This window comes from Manacus vitellinus, unplaced genomic scaffold (genome assembly GCF_001715985.3).
Source record: "Manacus vitellinus isolate BGI_N305 unplaced genomic scaffold, ASM171598v3 scaffold_9_pilon, whole genome shotgun sequence".
NCBI lineage: Eukaryota > Metazoa > Chordata > Aves > Passeriformes > Pipridae > Manacus > Manacus vitellinus.
In genome coordinates this window covers 13,270,716-13,289,669 of record NW_021940917.1, presented here as the reverse complement: position 1 = coordinate 13,289,669, position 18,954 = coordinate 13,270,716, and the positions used below count along the sequence as shown (strand labels likewise).

General features: G+C 48.2%; 1 protein-coding gene across 1 annotated transcript; it reads left to right on the top strand.

Moving 5' to 3' along the window:
• The first annotated feature begins 1,005 nt into the window (after nt 1-1,005).
• On the top strand, nt 1,006-17,892 carry B4GALT1 (beta-1,4-galactosyltransferase 1). The gene is made up of 7 exons (XM_018085864.2): nt 1,006-1,116; nt 1,576-1,642; nt 4,942-5,177; nt 12,275-12,462; nt 13,854-13,976; nt 15,427-15,531; nt 16,097-17,892. The coding sequence occupies exons 1-7, from the start codon at nt 1,006-1,008 to the stop codon at nt 16,230-16,232; spliced, it is 966 nt and encodes a 321-aa protein (XP_017941353.2). The 3' UTR covers nt 16,233-17,892.
• The last annotated feature ends 1,062 nt before the right edge of the window (nt 17,893-18,954 follow it).

Genomic DNA, 18,954 nt, shown 5'->3' with positions numbered 1-18,954 from the left:
GGGCTGGCTTGGTGCAGCCGATGGGCCTTTCCTTCCCTTTTCTGTTGGGCCCCTGCAAAGAGAGGGTTGTTTGGTTTTTTCCCCCCTGTTGTGAGTTCCGCTTCTCTTTTCCAGCTTTCCTTTCTTATGAGGATTGTCTAAGCGTGGCAGTGTGGGCGTGCACGTGGCTCAGTGGATGAAGAGCAGTGCCCAGCTCTCAGCCAGGGCGATGGAAACGTTCTTTTCTGCTCTGTTTGGGGAGAGACTTTTTCCAACTGATGCTACATGATTTTTGCTTTCATTGTCACTAAATTAAGTATATGAGATTGACACCTGGCTTAAAGCATGAAGGTGAATTTTCCTGGTTTTCCCACTGAAGTGCTCAGGAGGATGATTCAGACTGCTGGATCACCTCTCCAAGCCTGTCCATTAGCCCAGCTTCCCTCCCTTGTATGTCCTTCTGCTGCAGCCCCACTGCCTTCTTGAAGAAGAGGTTTCCCCAGTTCTGTCCTACCCGAGACCCCCTGAGGCTGCACTTTGTGGCAGCAGCCCCCTGTTGTATCACCTTGGATGGAGTGTGGTACCATGTCGTTTGCAGCCCCCATAGGGAGGCAAGAGTACAATTCTGGCCCTGCACAGCATCGCTGCCTGAGTTTTCCCAACGCTTCTAGTACTGAGAAAATACTCCCTATAATCCCCCTAGACCCCTTCCTGTGGTCTGGGGAGGCTGGAGCCTTCTCTAGATCTACTATAGCATCAAGCTGAGCAGATCCTGGGCTTTTTTTTGGGGGGGTCCTCCCATTTGAGTCATCAGGATGAGCACTAGGGGAGGACGTGTGCTGGCAGCCTCAGATGGCAAGAGGTTTGGGTGTTGTGGCCAGGCATGGCTGTTGGGAAGTGGGGACAAGCAAATCACTGGGGCTGTGGGCCAGGCTTCTGAGGCTCGAGTGCTGTGCTGCCTCTGGCTTTTTGCAAGCCTCACTTTTGCTTTGTGTGAGAAGCTGCTTCCTGTTTGTGAGCAGCATGATGGCCCCTGGCATCTGTGCCTGTGCAGCGCTTTTCCTGTGCACCTTCCCTGTGAGCAGAAACTCTTCTGAGTGTCAGAGGCAAGGGCAGGAGTGGGCTGGCTCTTTTTCGGTATGTGTGTCTGTCTTACCCTGCCACTGCCAGCTAAAGCCTCTTTTACAATCTCTGAAATGTTTGGATGTGATGCTGTGCTTTTGTGTCTTTTGCAAGCTTCCGGCAGTTGCTTAATTTATGTTTTCAAGGTTTTCTGTTGCTGAAAATACACACTGGCAGCTCATGAAGCTGCTCTGTTGGAGCTTTGTGATGCGGAACACTAAAGGCATCTGCCTACAGGTGCCAGGGTGTATGGGTGACCAGAGCTGCAAGTCCACACAGCTCTGTTGTGCCTGTCTGTTTTTAGGAGGAGCTCAATATACAGTGACTTGTATGTCAGGCAGTTAGCTTGGAAAAAAAGCAGAAAAGATTCCGATGGTGTGAATCGGGCTGGAAAGTTTACGTAGTAAACATAGACAGAGATACAGTTTTGACTGATGGGACAGCACTTGCAGCAGACTTTGCACGCTTTCTTAGCATCACAGATCATGTCCTGAGTCAGCATCCCTGGGAGACAACAGCCCTACAGCTGCTTGCTATCCAGGTAGTCAAATTTCAGTGAAAAGGATTTAAAATTAGCAACTGGAACCATGACACTGTTCACAGTTGGAAAGCCTGTGCTTGTGGATTTGGCTTTAGCTTTGTCCTGCTTGGGAAGTGAGCTGAAAGTGTTGATTTGCAGTGGGGGTGGTATGTTGCTGCTGCTTTGTGTCAGCCACATGGCTTAGGAAGTCTTGTTTGTTTTAGTCATTCTGTGTTTCAAAACAGCCTGTTCAGCTTTTTTCTGTTTTTGTATTCAGTGAATGTATTAACGGAGTGATTTGTGTCCAGCCTGCCCCAGAAGCAGCTGCCTTGCTGCACATGGATGGCACCGGTGCCTGGGAACTTCTCACTGGCCTGCATGTTGGCTGCATCCCTCAGGACAGTATTTGCAAGAAGCTGTGCTGCCTTTAAAACTGATTTATTAAGCAGGAGGTTGGAGCAGGACAGATAATTTCTCACCAGTGCCCTTCAAGACTATGAAACTGTTAAATCTGTCTTCTGCAGCTTTTTTTTACTATGACTATGTTTTCTTCTCCCATCTCTTCCTTGCCAATGCTCCAGTCTCCTGAAGGCAAACAAGAGCAAGTGCTGGCAGGATGAATGGTCCACATTTGGCCTTGGGGGGTTGCTGGATGCTGATCTGCAAAATGCCCTGTTTGCTGTGTCCAAGTGCTTGTGGCTGTCCTTGCCCAGTTGGAGCTTACAAGTCACCAGCAGGAGTAAATTCACCTAAATGGCAAACTTTCATTTCCCTCCACCTTAAAATGAGTGAGTGCGAGACATTAAAAGAACCTTTGTTCATTAAACCTTTGTTCATTAAACCCCATCCTCCGGGCTGATGGGGCTTGCAGTTGTTTCTCAGGAGCAGCAACTAGGAGCAGAGCGTGGTAACTGGGAGCAGAGAGCGCAGCCTGTCCTGGCAGGAAGGGGCTGCTTGGTGGGACGGCAGCCACCCAGCGCCCGGGAGTGGGCCAGGCTGGCAGGGCCCCACGAGGGGTCCTGTCACTTCTGCCCAGCTGCTTCCTGCAGCATCCCACCAGATTGGTCCTGCTGCTGGCAGCCAGATGTGAGTGAGGCAGGACAATAACACCCTGGGCACAAATGCCCAGAGTAATCCCATTTGCTGGCCATGACCGGTTAGGTGAACCATGCCCAGTTCAATGCCCTTGAATTCAGTTGCTGTTTAAGTGCATAGAAGTGTAGCGTCATCCTAAGTCTGAGTGCCAGTCTCCTAATGGAGGTAATGCTGATGGGCAGAGGGATGGGTGGGGGAAGCAGGCATGACAGTGGATTGAGGCCAGAGGTTGTTCTGGGAAAGTGCTCGCCACCATTGTGCGGAAGCAGTACCCAAATTCAGAGGAAATGATGCACTATCTTCCCCTCCCGCCCCCACTGACCTCGTTGATATGGTGTCTGCCCCAGCCGTCCCACAGGCAGAAGGATGGCTGTGCCTGGCCCCTGATCCTGTCATCACTGAGCCCCGGTCCAGGTCACACAACTGCATGTTCCTTCCTGCCTCAGTTCCTCCAATTCTTGCCTCTTCCGCCGCTGCAGAGCGCCCTCTGAGCTCCCCTGCAAGCCACATTTAGACCAGAGAGTCTTCAGACCTGGCCCTGCAGCCGCAGGGCAGGAATCCACAGCATCCATCTTGTGCTGTGGGGCAGAGAGGGTGCAGAACCGGGCAGGCATGTTGGGGGTGCAGCTGGGAACCGCCAGAGTGCTGAGAGCATGGGCAGACTGATCCCAGTGCCTGGAGTCTGAGAAATTGCTTCCTTCTCCTCCTCTGAGAAAGGGAAACATGCCCATTTAACCAGTGCAAAATGCAGAGGTCAGGAGATCCTTTTGCATCCTGTCCATGATGCTGCTTCCTGCTGCTGTGCAGGCAGTGAATCAGGCAGCAAAGCTTCCCTGCTGCCTCCGGGGGTACACTGGGTACCTCTGCCTGCTTGGCTGGTCTACTCCTTGCCTTCTCCAGCCTCAACAAGCGCAGGTTTGTGGAGCAGCACAACTGAACTAAAGTAGCTTTTTCTAAATAACCAGGGAATGAGCCACGAGTCTGTAGCCTTATTTCTGCTTTTTTTAGTAGTCACGTGTTACGGGATGCACAAGGTTGATTGTGACAACCCTGGCCTTTCTGAGCTCTAAAAATCACTTGTGCCCCTTCCTGAGGGGCTCCTCAAGTGCTCTGTAGCCCCCACTGGTGTGTGCACACATTGCCTGCCTTTTGGGGGTCTCTGTAGCAAATGCAAGCAGGAGGCAGTAGCTCCAGGGCACATGTGCCTGTGCGTCTGTGCACACCAAAATGGAGGAAAGGGGGAGGGCACAGCAGCTAAACCTTTAAGGAGTGATCCCCAGCCTGGTATTTATGGTGGAGACTTTCTACCTTGTCCACAGGGGCCTCAGCATCCCCACCTGCTGCAGAGGTTTTAGCAGTAGATGAGTGTGTGTGCAGAGCCCGCTGTATTAGCTGGCTGTTCCTGGGAGCAGGACGTGGCAGCAAGAGAGGCCCTTCCTTCTGCAGGAGCTGCCACACTTGTTAGGCTTTTGCTCCATCAGGGCTGGAGCAGCTGGAAGCAAATATTGCAGAAGGACTGTCCTTGATGTTCAGAGAGGGCATCTCTCTGAGTTCTCTCTGTGGTGCCACAGGGGCTTCTCAGTTTTACCCACTGGTTTTGGCACAGATTGTTTTGGCAGTTTCAAAACTGGCCACTGTTGAAGCCATCTGCAGGAATTGCCAACCTGCATGCAAATCTGGAAGAGGCTTTTTTTAGCATTCCTAAGAAATACGGGGCATGTCTACAGAACACTGAAAATACCTCTAAGAAAAAAAAAAAACAACAAGAAAAGGGGATTTCATTCACTTTGCATGTGGCTAGCCATAAGTGATTATTTCAGTAGGAAAGCAGGACTATTTTTGAAGTTCTTGGGCTGCATGAGATGGGTGAGAGTGCAGAGGGTACTGCTTCAGGCTGGTTTTATGGTGCATGTGCCAGTGGGAGCACAGCTGTTGGTTTGCCACACAGACTGTAGGATTTTCAAGACTCAGTTTAACGTCATCGACTTGGTTGGGTTCTGATACCAGGAGGCCACAGTGTTTGCTCTGAATGATGGTGTGAGGTTGCTTTGGGTAAGGATGGTCCAAGCTTCAACATCTCTGTGCACTGCTGGGATTGAATCGGGATCAAAACGTCTGTTTCTTAAAAACAAGACCAAACCAAAAACCAAATGTGTGTAAAGGATACATGCTCAGAGGAATAGATTGTGTGTGTTAACTTGCTTTGTGCTATGCCTTTCTTCCAGTTGGTGCGCTGCGTGTGGAGTTTTCCCAGCCTGTAAACCTGGAAGAAGTGGCAAGAATAAATCCAGAGATCAAAGCAGGAGGTCGTTTTGCTCCGAAGGACTGTATAGCACTTCAGAAAGTAGCAATAATCATCCCGTTCAGGAACCGAGAGGAGCACCTGAAGTACTGGCTCTATTACTTGCACCCAATTCTCCAAAGGCAGCAACTCGATTACGGAGTATACGTTATCAACCAGGTAAGAAAGATGCTAAAGAGACAAGCCCTTATACAGCTGTCATAACACTGCCTGTGCCCCTTCAAACAGAGGAACGGTTGCTTTACTTTGAGCAGCAGTAGGCTGGCAGGCAGGGATAAGGTTGCTTAAAAAAAAAAAAAAAGAAATTAAAAATGAAAAATTTTGCTTCAACAATTTTGATGGAAAAGCTGAGATACCCTCTTCTGCTCAGGCACAATTCACTCTAGAGAGCTTCTGCTTAAAGAAACCACTTGTGAGTAGGAAAAAAATTCCTAATAGCACAATCCAATTTAATACCTCTTTGCAAATGTTCCTTTTTCCCAGCTGCTGCAGGAATTGCATGCAGAGATCTTTAAGGTGACACAGTATTATTAAAACCTATTCTGGTATTTGATGTGCCGTGAAGTTGTAGGATTTCACTTACTTTCTTGAGCATCTTCTGTTAATGTTAGTGCACAGAGTGTCAGGATGGAGAAAGCAGTGGAGCAGGTAAGTGACTGTCTTCAGGTGAATAGAACAGAAAAGAAACAAGCAATCATTGGAAGGTTGTTGGGTTTTTTCGTTTGTTTGTTTTTTCTTGATATCTGGTGGCCTTAGATCTCTCTTTAAAAAAAAAAAAAGGCATAAAAAGGCACATTTCACTCAAGACAAGCTGTCTTAATTTATACCATAATGGTGTTTGAATAATTGGGTAGTGTTTGCACTCCGAAAGTTTTAAAGTGTGCAGACATTTGTATGGGCTGCAGTGTGAAAGGGCAGGTGCAGTTGTGAGAGCCCCAGCAGAGACCACTGGCTGGGCAATCCCACAGTGCAGTTTCTCTCTTGGATGTTTATTCATATCCTGCTTTCTCGTCTCAGTAAAAACCGAGATGATATAGCATGCTAACTTCTTAAACTCGTGCTTGGATCAGCTGATGTGTTTGGGCATATCAAACACCGTGAATATTTAAAGCGGTCGCCCAAGCGATGAATTTCCTCACAGAATTGAAAGTAAGGGGAGAACTATTCCTAGAGAGAAAACCAATAGTCCATTACTACTTTGCTTTGCTCATTTTCAGGGTGCCAGAGATCTGACAGAGGTGATTTGTGAGGAATTAGCAGTTGTTCCCAAGCATAGCAGCCAAGATGCTCTGGTGTCTGCGTCTGGCTGTGCTTGTGGCCTGGCAGCCACATTACTGAGGACACAAGGCATTTCTGCAGCATGTGGACTGGCACACAGTGCCCTAAAATTAAGCCCTGTAGGGAGACCCTTCCTCTGTAATGCAAAGAGCAGCTGGTGCTGCTGCGGTCCAGCAGTGCAGGGCCAGCCCCAGCCCTTCATCCTTCAGGCTGCATTTCCTTGCACACGCAGCATTTGCCTGTGCAAGTCACTGGTGCCACAAGGCTGCTTGAGCCATGGACCCTGCTGGTCCCTGGGGTGTAGGTGGGTGAGGGTAGCAGGGCGGCATGCCTCGCTTTCCTGAGCGTGGCTTGGAAGGGAGGGTGCGGTGTGGCATCCGGCAGTGGTCCTGCAGTGGGGTCTGCTGCCTTCCCAGCTTGCCCACCAACTCTGCGGAGGACCGGGGAGAGCTGCCCACCCATGGCCTGGGGCATCACTTGTGGAAAAGCCAGTGTCTCCATTGCAAAGAGCCGGCAGTGCAGCTGGGGCTGGTATTCTGCTGTCGGTGGTGTTCAAGGGTAAAGGCAGGCAGTGTCTGAAGCCCGGCTGGAGTTCCTGCTGCTGCTGCGATGGTGCATGCTGGCTTGCATTGCCCTGTGTTGCTGGCTACTCCTCTTCTCTGGTCCTGTTCTCCAGCACTGGAGCTGTGTGCTTTAAAGTTAACCGTCACAGAAGTTTCTGAAGCAAATGTTTTTTTCAGGTGCATCCCTTGTGCACAGTTTGAGCAGGAGTGGAATGCGGTACACAGGGTATATATGCCCTGGACACATCCAGCAGATGTAGGGTTAGCAACTAAGACTACTTGATTTGTAAAATAAACATCTTCCTTCTGCATACCTCTAATAAGCTGTGTCTGGAAGAGGTGGAGTGGTCAGTGGTAGTAAACCCACCGGATGCCTCTCTCAAGGGTGAGTGGGAACACTGAATAGAGAGAGTTGCAGAAAATGTATTAATTCTGCCAGAAGTACAGTAGGAAAACAGTCTTATTTCTCTGCTGTCTTGACAATTGCTTTTCTCTTTTTCTTGTCTGTCCTTCCCTTTGCATCTGCCCTCCTTTTTTTTTCTTTTTTATTTTATTTTTCCTTCTAGTGGGGAAATATTACCTTTACTTGTTAATCCTGTCTATATCAAAGCAATCACTGAAGCAAGGAGAATTACTGTGTGATCTGGTTCTTACACGCTGCCTACATGCTCTTCTGTGCTCCGCATCTCATAGAAAGAAAGAGGAGCGCTGAGCCCTGCTACTGCTGCACTGGTAATGTCAAACTTCTTCCTTTCAGCGCAATGTGTTTCTGTCACAGTCCATTGTGTCTCCACCTTGCTGTTCTTGCGTGCCTGAATGCCTCAGGGTAGGACTCGGCTGAAGTCAGGGGGATGATGCTTGTAAAATGTCTGCCTTGTAACAGGAGCCAGTGGAAAAAACACGTTAGGTTTCACCCTGCACACTCCACCCCCAGAAAAACCCAAACCCAGGGTATGGAGTAGCAGTTGTAGGATTTTTCATATAAATCTGAGATGAGGGCACATGGCTGGGCACACTTTGTGTAGTGCCCATTTGATGCTGTGCAAGCTTGACGTGAGCAAATGAGAAGTCAGCGGTGAATTTGCAGTGTCTCTCTCAGTCCTGCCATTACCAGTGTGCTCTCTGGCACCTCCAGCTCTTGCCACATGGGCATGCAGGTCTAGAAATGAGTTTTCTCACTGCGCTTCAGCCCACGCAAATGTCTGTGGGAGCCAGACTGAAGTTTGGGAAAGGGGAGACTTGACAAATTCCCTGAAAACCAGGCAGTTGCTCGACCATTTTCCACTGGCCCCTGGTGCTACCTGCAATGTCTGGGTAGCAGTTTCCAGAGAGAGGGGTGTGTGTGTGTGAATGTGGAGTGGTTGGGCATCACTCTTATTCATGTCACTTTGCAGGGGGTATCAGGACCCCCTGGGTATGTGGGAAAAGGAGGGAATTGTGCTTGGCTCCAGTTTACACTTGCAGTGGTGAGGGAGGCAAGTTTCCACTGTAGCTGCTCTCTCACATTGCCCAGTGTAATTGTGCTGAGGCATCAAAACACCCTTTGACAGAGAAACACCAAAGTATCTCTCCTGATGCCCTGTATGACCCTGGAAATCCGTTTCTATCTGCTTAAGCCACCGGAGTGAGGACTTTCACACGGACATGGTGTGTGTGGTTCGGGTTGTCTTAGTGTATCCCTGACTTAGCTAGCAAGCTCTCATTGGAGGTGATGACTCTTCTAGCTGGCCAGGAACATGTATCCTCACCATTACCTCCTTGAGACCTGATGAGCCTAAGATCCAAGTGAGAGAGATGCAGCCACAGATCCTCTGTGCTGTCTGCAGGACAGAGCTGCTTCCTGCATGGAAGTGAGAGGTAGAATAAAGTCAGGACAGATGGCTTCTTGCTGGTTTGCAACCCCTTTAGCTTGAGTAATGGCTCCAAAAACATTATTTTTTTCTGTTGGGCCCAAAAAAATTAGTACCATCATTTGGTAGGTCTGCCTAAGATTTCAGCAAATGTAAGGGATGGGAAGTAAAAGTGCCTGGATGTTCTTTTGCTCAGGCTGATCATTCATCTTCGGGTGCAAGAAGGAATCGGCATCAGACCTTGCAGGACTGAGGCAGCAGTTTGTTTCCCTTCAACCAGTCTCTTATGGATCAGGGAATGGGGATGGACTTGGGCGTAGTGGGATTGATATAGAGAGTAAATTCAGGAGCCAGAAACAGGTGCTGGGCACCAGCACTAAACTCAGACATGGGTTAAGTTTCAGGACAAGAGAATATTGGGAAAAAATTGTCAGGAAAAAGAAAATAGCGAAAATGTGCTGGGACTACATTTGTAGTGGTTGAAAACATAGGAAGGCGTGGAGCTTGACTGCACTGTCAAAGCAGCAGCCCCCTGTGTGCTGCCTTGCTCTTCAGGATAATGCTCCTCTGTCAAAGCAAGTCCAAAGTAATCCATTTCTTTGTGTCAAAAAACAGCTTCCATGGGATGAGGAGCTGCCAAACAGAGCTGAGGGCTGGAGGTTTCTTCAGTTCTGCTTTACCTGCTTTTTCGAGGGTGCCCTGTGCTGACCTGGAAGGGACAGTGGCACAAAGTTTTCTCAGCTCTGGATTGTTGGGCTTTTTTTCCCGAACTGTGGGGGATCAGTCAAAGATGGAAGTCTGCATCATGCTTCTGAGTTTTGAGAGATTTGAACCTCAGATACTGCGAGCATGCCAGTGCTTCCACATTGCCTTAGGTAAAGAAATAGAGCTTTCTGCAAAAAGCAAAACCTCTTGATAGGTTCTGTAAAGCCCCACGTGCCTGATGGGACAGAAAACCAACCTTCTGCATTTAAAGCAATTGCATTTGATAACAGTCTTGTAAAGTTTGCTACATGAGCTACCTGCTCGATGTAAAGTTACAGAAAAATGGCATGGAGAAGGGTTTTTGGTTTCTTATATTGGTTTTTATTCCCTTACCCCAAGTCTTTCCTTTGCCCCTTTGGATCCTGGATTAGGAAGCTGTATGGCCATTTGGGAAGAGAGTGGCAATGCCCTGTGTCTAGTCCCCTCCATGTGCAGGGGTCCCACATGTTCTTGGTGTGGTCACTGCGCTGTGCTTTGAGGCTTTTCAGGGAGAAGTTTAGAAACGCAGCTCCTTGTAGCATGTTAATCCCCATATGTCACCCAGAAGAGTTAGAGGCTACTTGAAGGTATGAGTTCATTACAGCTGAGCCTCTGCTGGTAACAAAATTGGTGTGAAGTGCCCTTTGCCTTGAATTTCATTAGAAAAAGAGCAGCCAAAGGGTGTGAAATGAGGACACTCTCCTAGACTGGACTCAGCAGCTGCTTTGAGGTATAAGAACACTGCACTTTGCACCAGCACCAGGAAGAGTCCCCCTTGGGACTATAGAGCCAGGTTTGGGTTTGGTGCTGTGGAACCTGAGGAGCACTGAGGAGCTGGGGCTGGGCAGCCCTTTTGCTAGGTGAAGAAAACCCTCTGATCTCACAGCCTTAGCTGCTCCTCTCCCCTGGCTCTTTGTTCCACTTGCCTTCATTTTCTGTAGTCGAGTTTTCACTGCTCTTACTTTATGCACAATGGTAATCATCCTCCCACCACCTTATTTACGGTGTGAACCCTTTTGTTTCTGGTAAGGATGCTGAGAATTTGCTCAGATCCTCCTCCATGAAAGCTCACTCCTCCCCGTGAAGTCATTTATGCCCAAGGCAGGTGATGAATGCTTTTGAAAACTGTGGTTTGACACTTGCATGTTAAAACTTTCATTTGAAAGGTACTTGGGGCTGTTTCAAGAGCTTGCATTGGCTCTCCAGCAGCAGATCCATTAACCAGTCTGGATTAAACAGTTCCCAAACTTGCTGTTTATTAACCAGGGAAAGCTGTTCAGGAGGTGTGATGTTTTAAGCTGCTGCTCCTTGGGCACAATCCATCCTTGATTTTCATCCCCTGTCGGGCACAGGTAGTGCAGGGTGGAGGGGCAGCTTGCACAGTCGGGGAGTCCTTTGGCTGAACACTGCCCAGAGAGTGTGGAGGAGCAAAGGTAGAAAGGATTTGGCAGTCTTGGTTTCCAGGCTGGCAAAAAACTTCATCCTCCTTCAGGGATGGCCTGTGAGTTTCCTTCCACCTGCTCTGTTCCCCTGCACAGGGTTTGGGTTTGAAGCTGCTGTTGCAAAGTGGGGTCTTGGACTGAAAATCCTTACTCTCAAACCAGTATTCTTCTGTTTGTGCGTGTGATCTTGTAGTATTTCAAAAGTACTCAAGCAATTTGCAAGCCTATACTTGTGCTCAAAGCCACGTTTTTAAATGTTTCTGCCTGAAAAAGGCCAAACAGGTTCTCCTCAGTTGCTTAGGGAGGAAAGTGGAGACTCTCCTGCCCTGTTCTCTGCAGGTCCCTTCTTTCGCTGTGACTACCCTGGGATAAATGTGCCCTGCTGCAGTGTCAGTTCTTTTCAGGTACTTCCCATCATGATGACAGCCTTCCTGATTTTGTTTTCTCATCAGGGCCCCCAAAACAGATGGATGGTGGCAGAGGAGCACCAAAGAAGGGGATGTGCCACTGCAGCAGTGGCATCATCCAGCACATGAGCCATAGCCCTTCCAGGAAGCAGCTCACACTGACCTGTCACCCAGTAACTGAGGCTGTGCCACAGCCATGTGCTGAACCAGCTTCTGAGGTTACCAGGGAGCATTCTGCTCCTATGTGTGCATATCTGCCCAGGGCTTGGCAAAGGATCAGGAGTGAGCAGCAGAGAAGCAGACCTTAACTCCTGGTGCCGTCTTGTGCTTTGCAAATCAGGTCTGGCTTGTGCTCACACATGTTGCTCAGCAGAGGCCATGCCACAGTCCCACAGCTGTGTTGTGGCAGAGCGTAGGAAGAAGGTGCTCAAATCCTGGCCACAGAAAGTTTTGGTCCATGGTCCTTTGTTCTGGCTGTAAGCCAAAGCACCACCAAGGTTTCTCTCTGTGGCAAGAGACCCTCATTCTAGAGGAGCTCATCTCTCTTTGCTTTCCTGTGCTGCTCCAGAAAGCCCCCAGCTGCTTCCCCTTTACCACAGAATTCGATCCCAAAATGCCTATGTGTGGAGGGGGACGTGGAGACCGCTCGGTATCAAACCTGCCCTCTTGGAAGCTCCCACCAAGAGTTGGGCACTGAGCCAGGTCCAGCTTTTCCTCAGCCATTTTGTCTGCCCCCATGGTTTGCAGCTGCCCCAGATGTCACCACCCCACAGGCAGCATCCTCGGTGGGTGGGAGGTCTTGCTGCAAACATCCCATGGGTGCTGCAAGGGTAGTGCTCGGGCTCAAGCTCAGTCCATCACAGGTGTGCCAACCCAGTGCGGCAACACGGGCATCTCGGAACAGGTAAGAAACTGCTGATGTCAACTGTCAAATTTAAGGCACTTAACTGTTTTTCTTTGTTTTTAAATTAGGATGGAGAGGAAGAATTTAACCGTGCTAAACTGCTGAATATAGGATTCGCAGAGGCTTTGAAAGAGTATGACTATGATTGCTTTGTGTTTAGTGACGTAGACCTCATCCCAATGGATGACAGGAACACCTACAAATGTTACAGCCAGCCGCGGCACCTCTCTGTATCCATGGATAAATTTGGATTTCGGTGAGACACCTTTTGGAGGGGCATCTTTTTCCTAATACCACCGTTCGTCTAGCAGGCCAGGCACGGTGTTACCCATCCCCACCTAGCAGTGGAAGCATGGGAAAACGCCTCTCACAGAAGCCTGTCTGGGCATGCGTGTGCCTGCAGGGAGTGGGATGGCTGGAGGGGAGGAGGGCGGAGAAATGCAGCCAAGCAGTTTATTAAAATTCACAGCTTCTGGAAAGTGAAATGTAGGGCGAGGAAAAACCAAGCGTCCTTCGTTTCACAGATGCCCACATATCCCTTCTTGTGTTTCAGGCTGGAAGCTGGAAGACAGATACTGTTTCCACTCAGTCTGAAAAGTGAGACACTCTCACATAGTGAGAATTATGTGCAGCTTTAAAAATACTACATCAGGCATTATTTTAAGACCAAAATGAAATTTTTTTGGCTGTTCAGTTTTGTACCACTGAGAGACCTGCCCTGGTATCTGAGAGCAGCACAAAATGAAATTTCCTTCAACATATGTTTGTGTTCAGCAAGGTGTTGTGAACAGAAATGTGTCTTGCTTTTCCTTTCTGGCTTCTTTTTTCCTGTCCCAAATCCCCAAGGGGGAGTTTAAAAGCTCACCTATATAGTGAATCTGTAAAGTGAAAATTGGTGGCTGGTAGTGCTAAAGCTATAGCAGTGGTGGTGTAGGAGGCTCCCTGCACGTCTCCACTCCAGACCCAACCACTGCTCAGAGCAGGACTGCCACTGGCACCACAACAGCTACAGGTTTATCTTGCAGCTAGGTGAAGTTTAAAGAAGAAATGCATGCCCCAGGGTATTCTTCTGCTTGTTGAAGCAGAGTCTGCGCTAGGTCCTGTGTGGACCCGCTCCTTGTGCTGTGGGTCTGAAATTCATCTGTCCCCAAACCCCTGGTGAATTGTCCTCTCTTTTGAGCAGGAGCTGGTTGGCTTTGTGTATGTAAGGTCACACTGCCAGCTCAGTTTTGTGCTGCAGGCCTCCTTTTATGACACTGAGGAGTGTGGAGGCGAGTGGTAGAGCTGCAGGAAGAGACCCAGTGTCTGTCTGAGCTCTTGCCGCTCCTGCGGCATGCATGTCACCTTTGGTGATGTGATGTGCATCTCACCAGCCTGTCACTTGAGGACACTGTACTGCTTAGTGAAAGGATGCATCCACTGCCAGTTGTAAAATACCTCCCCAATGTATTTGAGCCCACCAGTTCCCTCTACACCAGCCAAGTCCACACATGCTGTTTCCTGTTGCAGGAAGGTGCCTTGCAGTGGGTGCTGGCTCTGTGTGGGCTGGGTTAAAGGGCAGCAGCAAACCCTATTCAGGCAGGCAGGCAGGCTGCCCCTTGAATAGCACCTCTCCTCCTCTAATGTTCTCTTCTCTCTTGCTTCCAGGTTGCCTTACAATCAGTATTTTGGAGGTGTGTCTGCCTTGAGCAAAGAGCAGTTCACAAAGATCAATGGGTTCCCAAACAATTACTGGGGCTGGGGTGGCGAAGATGATGACATTTATAACAGGTAAATAAATTTTCCTCCTTGGCACCCTGGGGTGCATCCAGGGTGGGGATGAGCACAGACCTGCTGCTCTCACTCAGGTATGGGGGCATAGGGTGTCTCCAGGCAGGAGATAAAGGTGGTGTGTGGGCAACCTGCTGGCTCAGCAAAAACGTGTTCCTGCTGAGTGCTGGCACCCCATTTCACAGCTTCCAAGGTGTGGTGGGGAGTGGGTCTGGTTTGAAAAATCATACTCGTGTCTCCTCCTCCCTCACTGCTCATTCGCTGTGTGGCCTCACAAGTGCATGGGTTGGAGCACTGTGCTTCTGAGTCTCCCAGCACTGGCTGAAGGACGGAGATTCAGGACATGCAGCAGGAGGGTGGATGAGGCATTTATCCACCTTGCCCAATGCAGCTCAGTACTTGCCTGGGTCTGCAGCCTTGTAGCAGATCCTGTGGTTCCCAGGAGGGGTTCATTCGTCAGGCTGTAAGCAGCTCTAAATAATGCTGTGAGCCACTGGTTCTTGCCTGGAAGGACGCTGAGCAAGGCTTAGAACCGCAGGAGAGGAGGAAGGTGTTTGCACAGGGCGGGCTGGGACCATCCCTGCCTGAAGACCAGGGCAAAGGGTGGACTTGGGGTTGTGCTACCTTACAGCTTCACATCCCCAGGCCAGTCACTGAGAGAAATCATCCCTGGGACCTTGAATTTGAAAGCCCTGTTTCTCAGTGACAAAACCACTCTGCATGGTCATTTCTCTGGGCTTTTTGAGCTCTTCTGGGCTTCAGGAAGGGTCTTCCTAAAAATGGTTTAAGAAACCAAGAGAGGGAGAGCCTTCCAGAACATTCAGAGCAAGGTAGTAGTCCTCTCTTTTTAGGGCACTCAGGTTTTGAGGAGCAGAAGATGCTACATAGAAGTGAAAAGGGAGAGGCAAAGAAGAGAAAATCAAGTACTTCTCCAGCATCAGTATCCGTGAAATAACTGCAGGTGCCTTGCAGAGAACATGCAAACAAAGGGGGGCTGCCCCTCACTCGGTGGGATCCAGCTGAGACTACTCTGACTCTCACCATGCGAGTCCTTTATGCTGCTTCACCACTATTCACTTCAGGTTCTCCCAGCCCTGCAGCTTTCACATCCTACCCAGAAGGGTTAAAAAACTAGATGCCTCCCATTCAAAGTGGAGTCTACAGCCTGGAGCAAGGTTAATGTGGGTGTTGGTTGCAGGAGATGGAGGTGAAGGTGCAGTGAATTTAGGTTGGTGTTGACAGGGGGACGTCTCTTCTCCCCACACTAATATGCTTGTATGGAAAAGGACTGGCTTTCCCCCCCCTTTCAGTGTTGGCAAGCCTGGAAATGCACTAGCAACGCCCTAAAAAAAAAAAAAAAAAAGTAGGCAAAACCAATGGTCATTTGTGGAAGGTGTGGCAGAGCATCCCACATCCGTTTGAGTGTTTAATGTTCTTGCTTCTTTTACAGGCTGGTGTTTAAAGGCATGGGGATATCCCGTCCAGACGCCGTCATTGGGAAGTGCAGAATGATTCGGCATACCCGGGACAGGAAGAATGAACCCAACCCTGAGAGGTGTGTCTCACCCTATCCCACAGCAGGTTTGAGGGGTGCCTCCTGCCCTTGCTGCTCCGACTGCTCGGCTTTCCCTTTGCCTTTGCCGTGCAAAAAGCTCAACTGCAGAAAGGCTGCAGCCATCTCCTCCTCCCCGACTGAGCTCCCTGTGCTCCAAGCTGCCCCCTTCTCCTTACCAGGTTATTACCTGATTGCAGAGCTATTCCCCAACATTGCACTATGACACGAAGGTCTCTCCCCCTTTTTTTATTTCTTAAACACAGCAAATTAAGCTCCCAGCAGTTGTTTCCAGCATGTCTTTGGGATATAAACCTGTGCTCCAGTGCAAAGCTGGAAAAGGATTTGGGTGATTTATAAGCTTAGCTGCTTTTTCCTATCTAAAATTTGACCCCATAGAGATGCCTTGGCCCATTGCTCAGTCTGGCCAAATCTGGGAGTTTATGGGACTGATACTCAGGTTGTTCTTGAAACACCGGAGATGCTGCCTGAGGGGTGTGCAAAATTCATATTGTTTAAACATTTTTTCCTTTCTTTCTTTGTTGTTTCCGCCCTCCCCCTCCTGCAGGTTTGACCGAATTGCTCACACGAGGGAGACAATGAACTCTGACGGCTTAAATACACTATCCTACAAGGTGTTAAGAACTGACAAGTACCCTCTGTATACAAAGATCACAGTGGATATTGGCTCGCCAAATAGCTAACATCTGAGATACAACAGAGACTTGCCTGTATTGCCCAGGACATCTGGCCTCACTGATGCATTATATCTGCTGATTTTATAACAACTGCAGTGAACCAAAAAAAGGCCTCTTTTGGCATGCCAAAGTGTCTCCAAATTGGTTGGACAAGTGCTTTTTTTTTTTTTTTAAATGTTTTTAAATTCTAAACTTGACTTTACACAACTTTCTAGCTCTCCATTGTTTTGTAAGTCCAGAAGTTGTATATAGGAGTTGTAAATATTTACCAGAAAATGTTGAATCTGATCTATTTGCTGCAGTACTCCCCATGGGTTGAGTAAATTTCTGGACCCAAATTTTACTGATTATGACTGATGTATCAACAATTACTGCCCATGAGATTTGGTATTTTACATGAGGTGCGTGCAGACATTCTTTTTAAATCATTCCTGGTTTTACTTTATGAAGGACTGTAAAATGCTGCTAAAATTGTACAAGTTTACGCTTTGCATTAGATTTTAATTTTTTTTGTTTAAAGGAGACAACATCACACATTTTTTTTTCTCATAGTGACCAAAACAAACATCTTCTCTGTGTGCAGAGCAGGTGTTGAACAATCAGTTCTGGATTCAATGAATGTTATTATTTCTCTTCGTCTCAAAGGAGGCTTTGAGTGAGTCGAGACAGAGTTTGCCGGAATTTGTCAGTGAGCTCTCTGCATAGGTTGGGAGCTACACAGGCAGCATCTGCAAAAACTGCTGGCTTCAGATAATGTTACTTCTGGGTATGATAGAGCCTATTTGCTTCCGCACAACAACACTCGGGGGTTTTCGGGGGTGTTGAGAGGGGTGGATTTGTAGTGTTGGGTTTTTTCCCCCGAAATAAAGATTAATTTAATTGCGTGATTAAATTATGGCCTTAGAATTTGCCGACGCTTGTTAACAGTGGTAGGAAGTTACCACGCCATTTAAACATTGTCTGAAGCTTCATAAAACCAAAATTCTCTCTTGCAAGATTGTGCATAAAACTTGAAATCTCTTATTACCTTTGTCGTTGTCGTAACATTTTAATAACTTTTAAAAGTAATTTGTGTATCATAAGCAGTATATTTAATACCAGATTAAAGTAGGGTGCAGCATATAATAGGATATGATTCAAGGCCTCCTCTATCTTTAGACTAGTAGGCTTTTTGTGTGCGTCATTCTATATAAGCCACGTATCATATTTGCTCTGCATATTTGTCCGTGAAATCTCCTGCGGTGCTGAGATACTCACAGCAGGGCTGACATCCAAATGATTTTCCTTCACCTAAAGCCTGTTTGCAGTGCGTGTACTCCATCTGGAACCTCCTTTCTGATGGTCTCAGGCTTTGAGGGCCATGCACATTCTGCAGTACTGTTTTCTGTCAGTGCACCAGGGCACCCCCTGTACAGACCCTGCCTCTCCTTCCCATGACCATATGAAAGCCTGAAGTGCTGACACCCGTGGAGCTCGTTTAAATGATTTAAAGCTCTTAGCCATAACCGAGAACTGAATTCCTTCTGGTGAGTGCTTTGCCACCAGCTCTGACCACAGCAATTTGCACTTCCTTGGCCTGTGCTGAAGGCTGTTACAATCAGGGACACTTGTTGTATTGGGGATCATCTTCAGCACTGCCTTTAGTTTTTTGGCGGTTTTTTTTTTTTTGTTTATTTTTTTTGTTGTTTTGTTTGGGGTTTTTGCTTTGTTTTGTTTTGTTTTGATTTGGTTTTGGTTTTTTTTTGAGACCTGAAGGTTTTGCTGAACCCTTGCACTGCAGGGGTGGGATCCTGCAGGGGCCGGGGGACAGTGCATTTATTTTTAGGCCAGCAGTGGCTCAAAGGATGCATAGAAACTTTAATTACTGACTGCCTTTTCAGTCTCACCTTGAAAAAGTCTTCACTCCCTTTGCTTCAAAGCTCTTTCTGGCTAGACTTGCTGCTCCAGTCATGCTGGGAGGTGAGCGAAGATGGGCTTACACGGAGCAGGAGCAAAGTGCAAGGAAGGAGGCTTGTGGTTAAGAGCTTCTCTGTTGTGCTTATCATTGCATTAAAAAAAAATAAAAATGAATAAAATAAAATACTCCTTTTTGGCAGTTTAAGCTCCAGCTCTTGCAGATACAAGGGAGTACAAGAAAATGTGTTTCAGAGAAGTCAGGTCAAATGTCTACCCATAAAACAGTGTGGTCTACACCAGTAATGAGACTCAGGAGAGGACTGTTTTTGTTTTTTCAAAGGTGCCTTAGAAGCAGGGACCCACTCCCACAGGAAGCACATCAGCACCAAAACTCATCAAGACTCCACTTGAAAACGGCAGGCCTTTGCAGAGAGCACTGCCATTTTGTGCTGAGCCTTTTGTCACTTGCAGAGCTGGGACCTTCAGCTGTAGTGGTGTCTGTCTCGTACCAGCCTCTGCAAAGGGGATACCTGTTGTAATTGAGTGGTTGGTTTTGGCGTGAGGTGGGTGGGCGAGGCCCTGGGGGCGCTCCGTGCAGTGGGATTCTTTGAAGATTAGAAAAAGTTGGTGTAACAACTCGTTATTTGGCTGTGTGCTGAAATCATTCAATATCAGGAGGTGGTCCGAGCACCCGTTTCTGGCTGTTGGGATCTAAGGTTTCTACAGCATGTGCCTTGAAAGAGGATAGAAATGGAAACTGGAAAATCAGGAAACCTGAAAGGCATTCTCAGCAGAGAGATACTAGCAGTGCAAGAGGCTGCTGCATAGTTTC

Excerpts from the sequence above, each read along its gene's own strand:
- B4GALT1 (XM_018085864.2), top strand. The coding sequence starts at position 1,006 with ATGGCCCCTGGCATCTGTGCCTGTGCAGCGCTTTTCCTGTGCACCTTC. Across the intron at positions 1,117-1,575 it reads AGTGGGCTGGCTCTTTTTCG|CATCACAGATCATGTCCTGA; the intron begins GTATGTGTGTCT and ends ACGCTTTCTTAG. Across the intron at positions 12,463-13,853 it reads ATGGATAAATTTGGATTTCG|GTTGCCTTACAATCAGTATT; the intron begins GTGAGACACCTT and ends TCTTGCTTCCAG.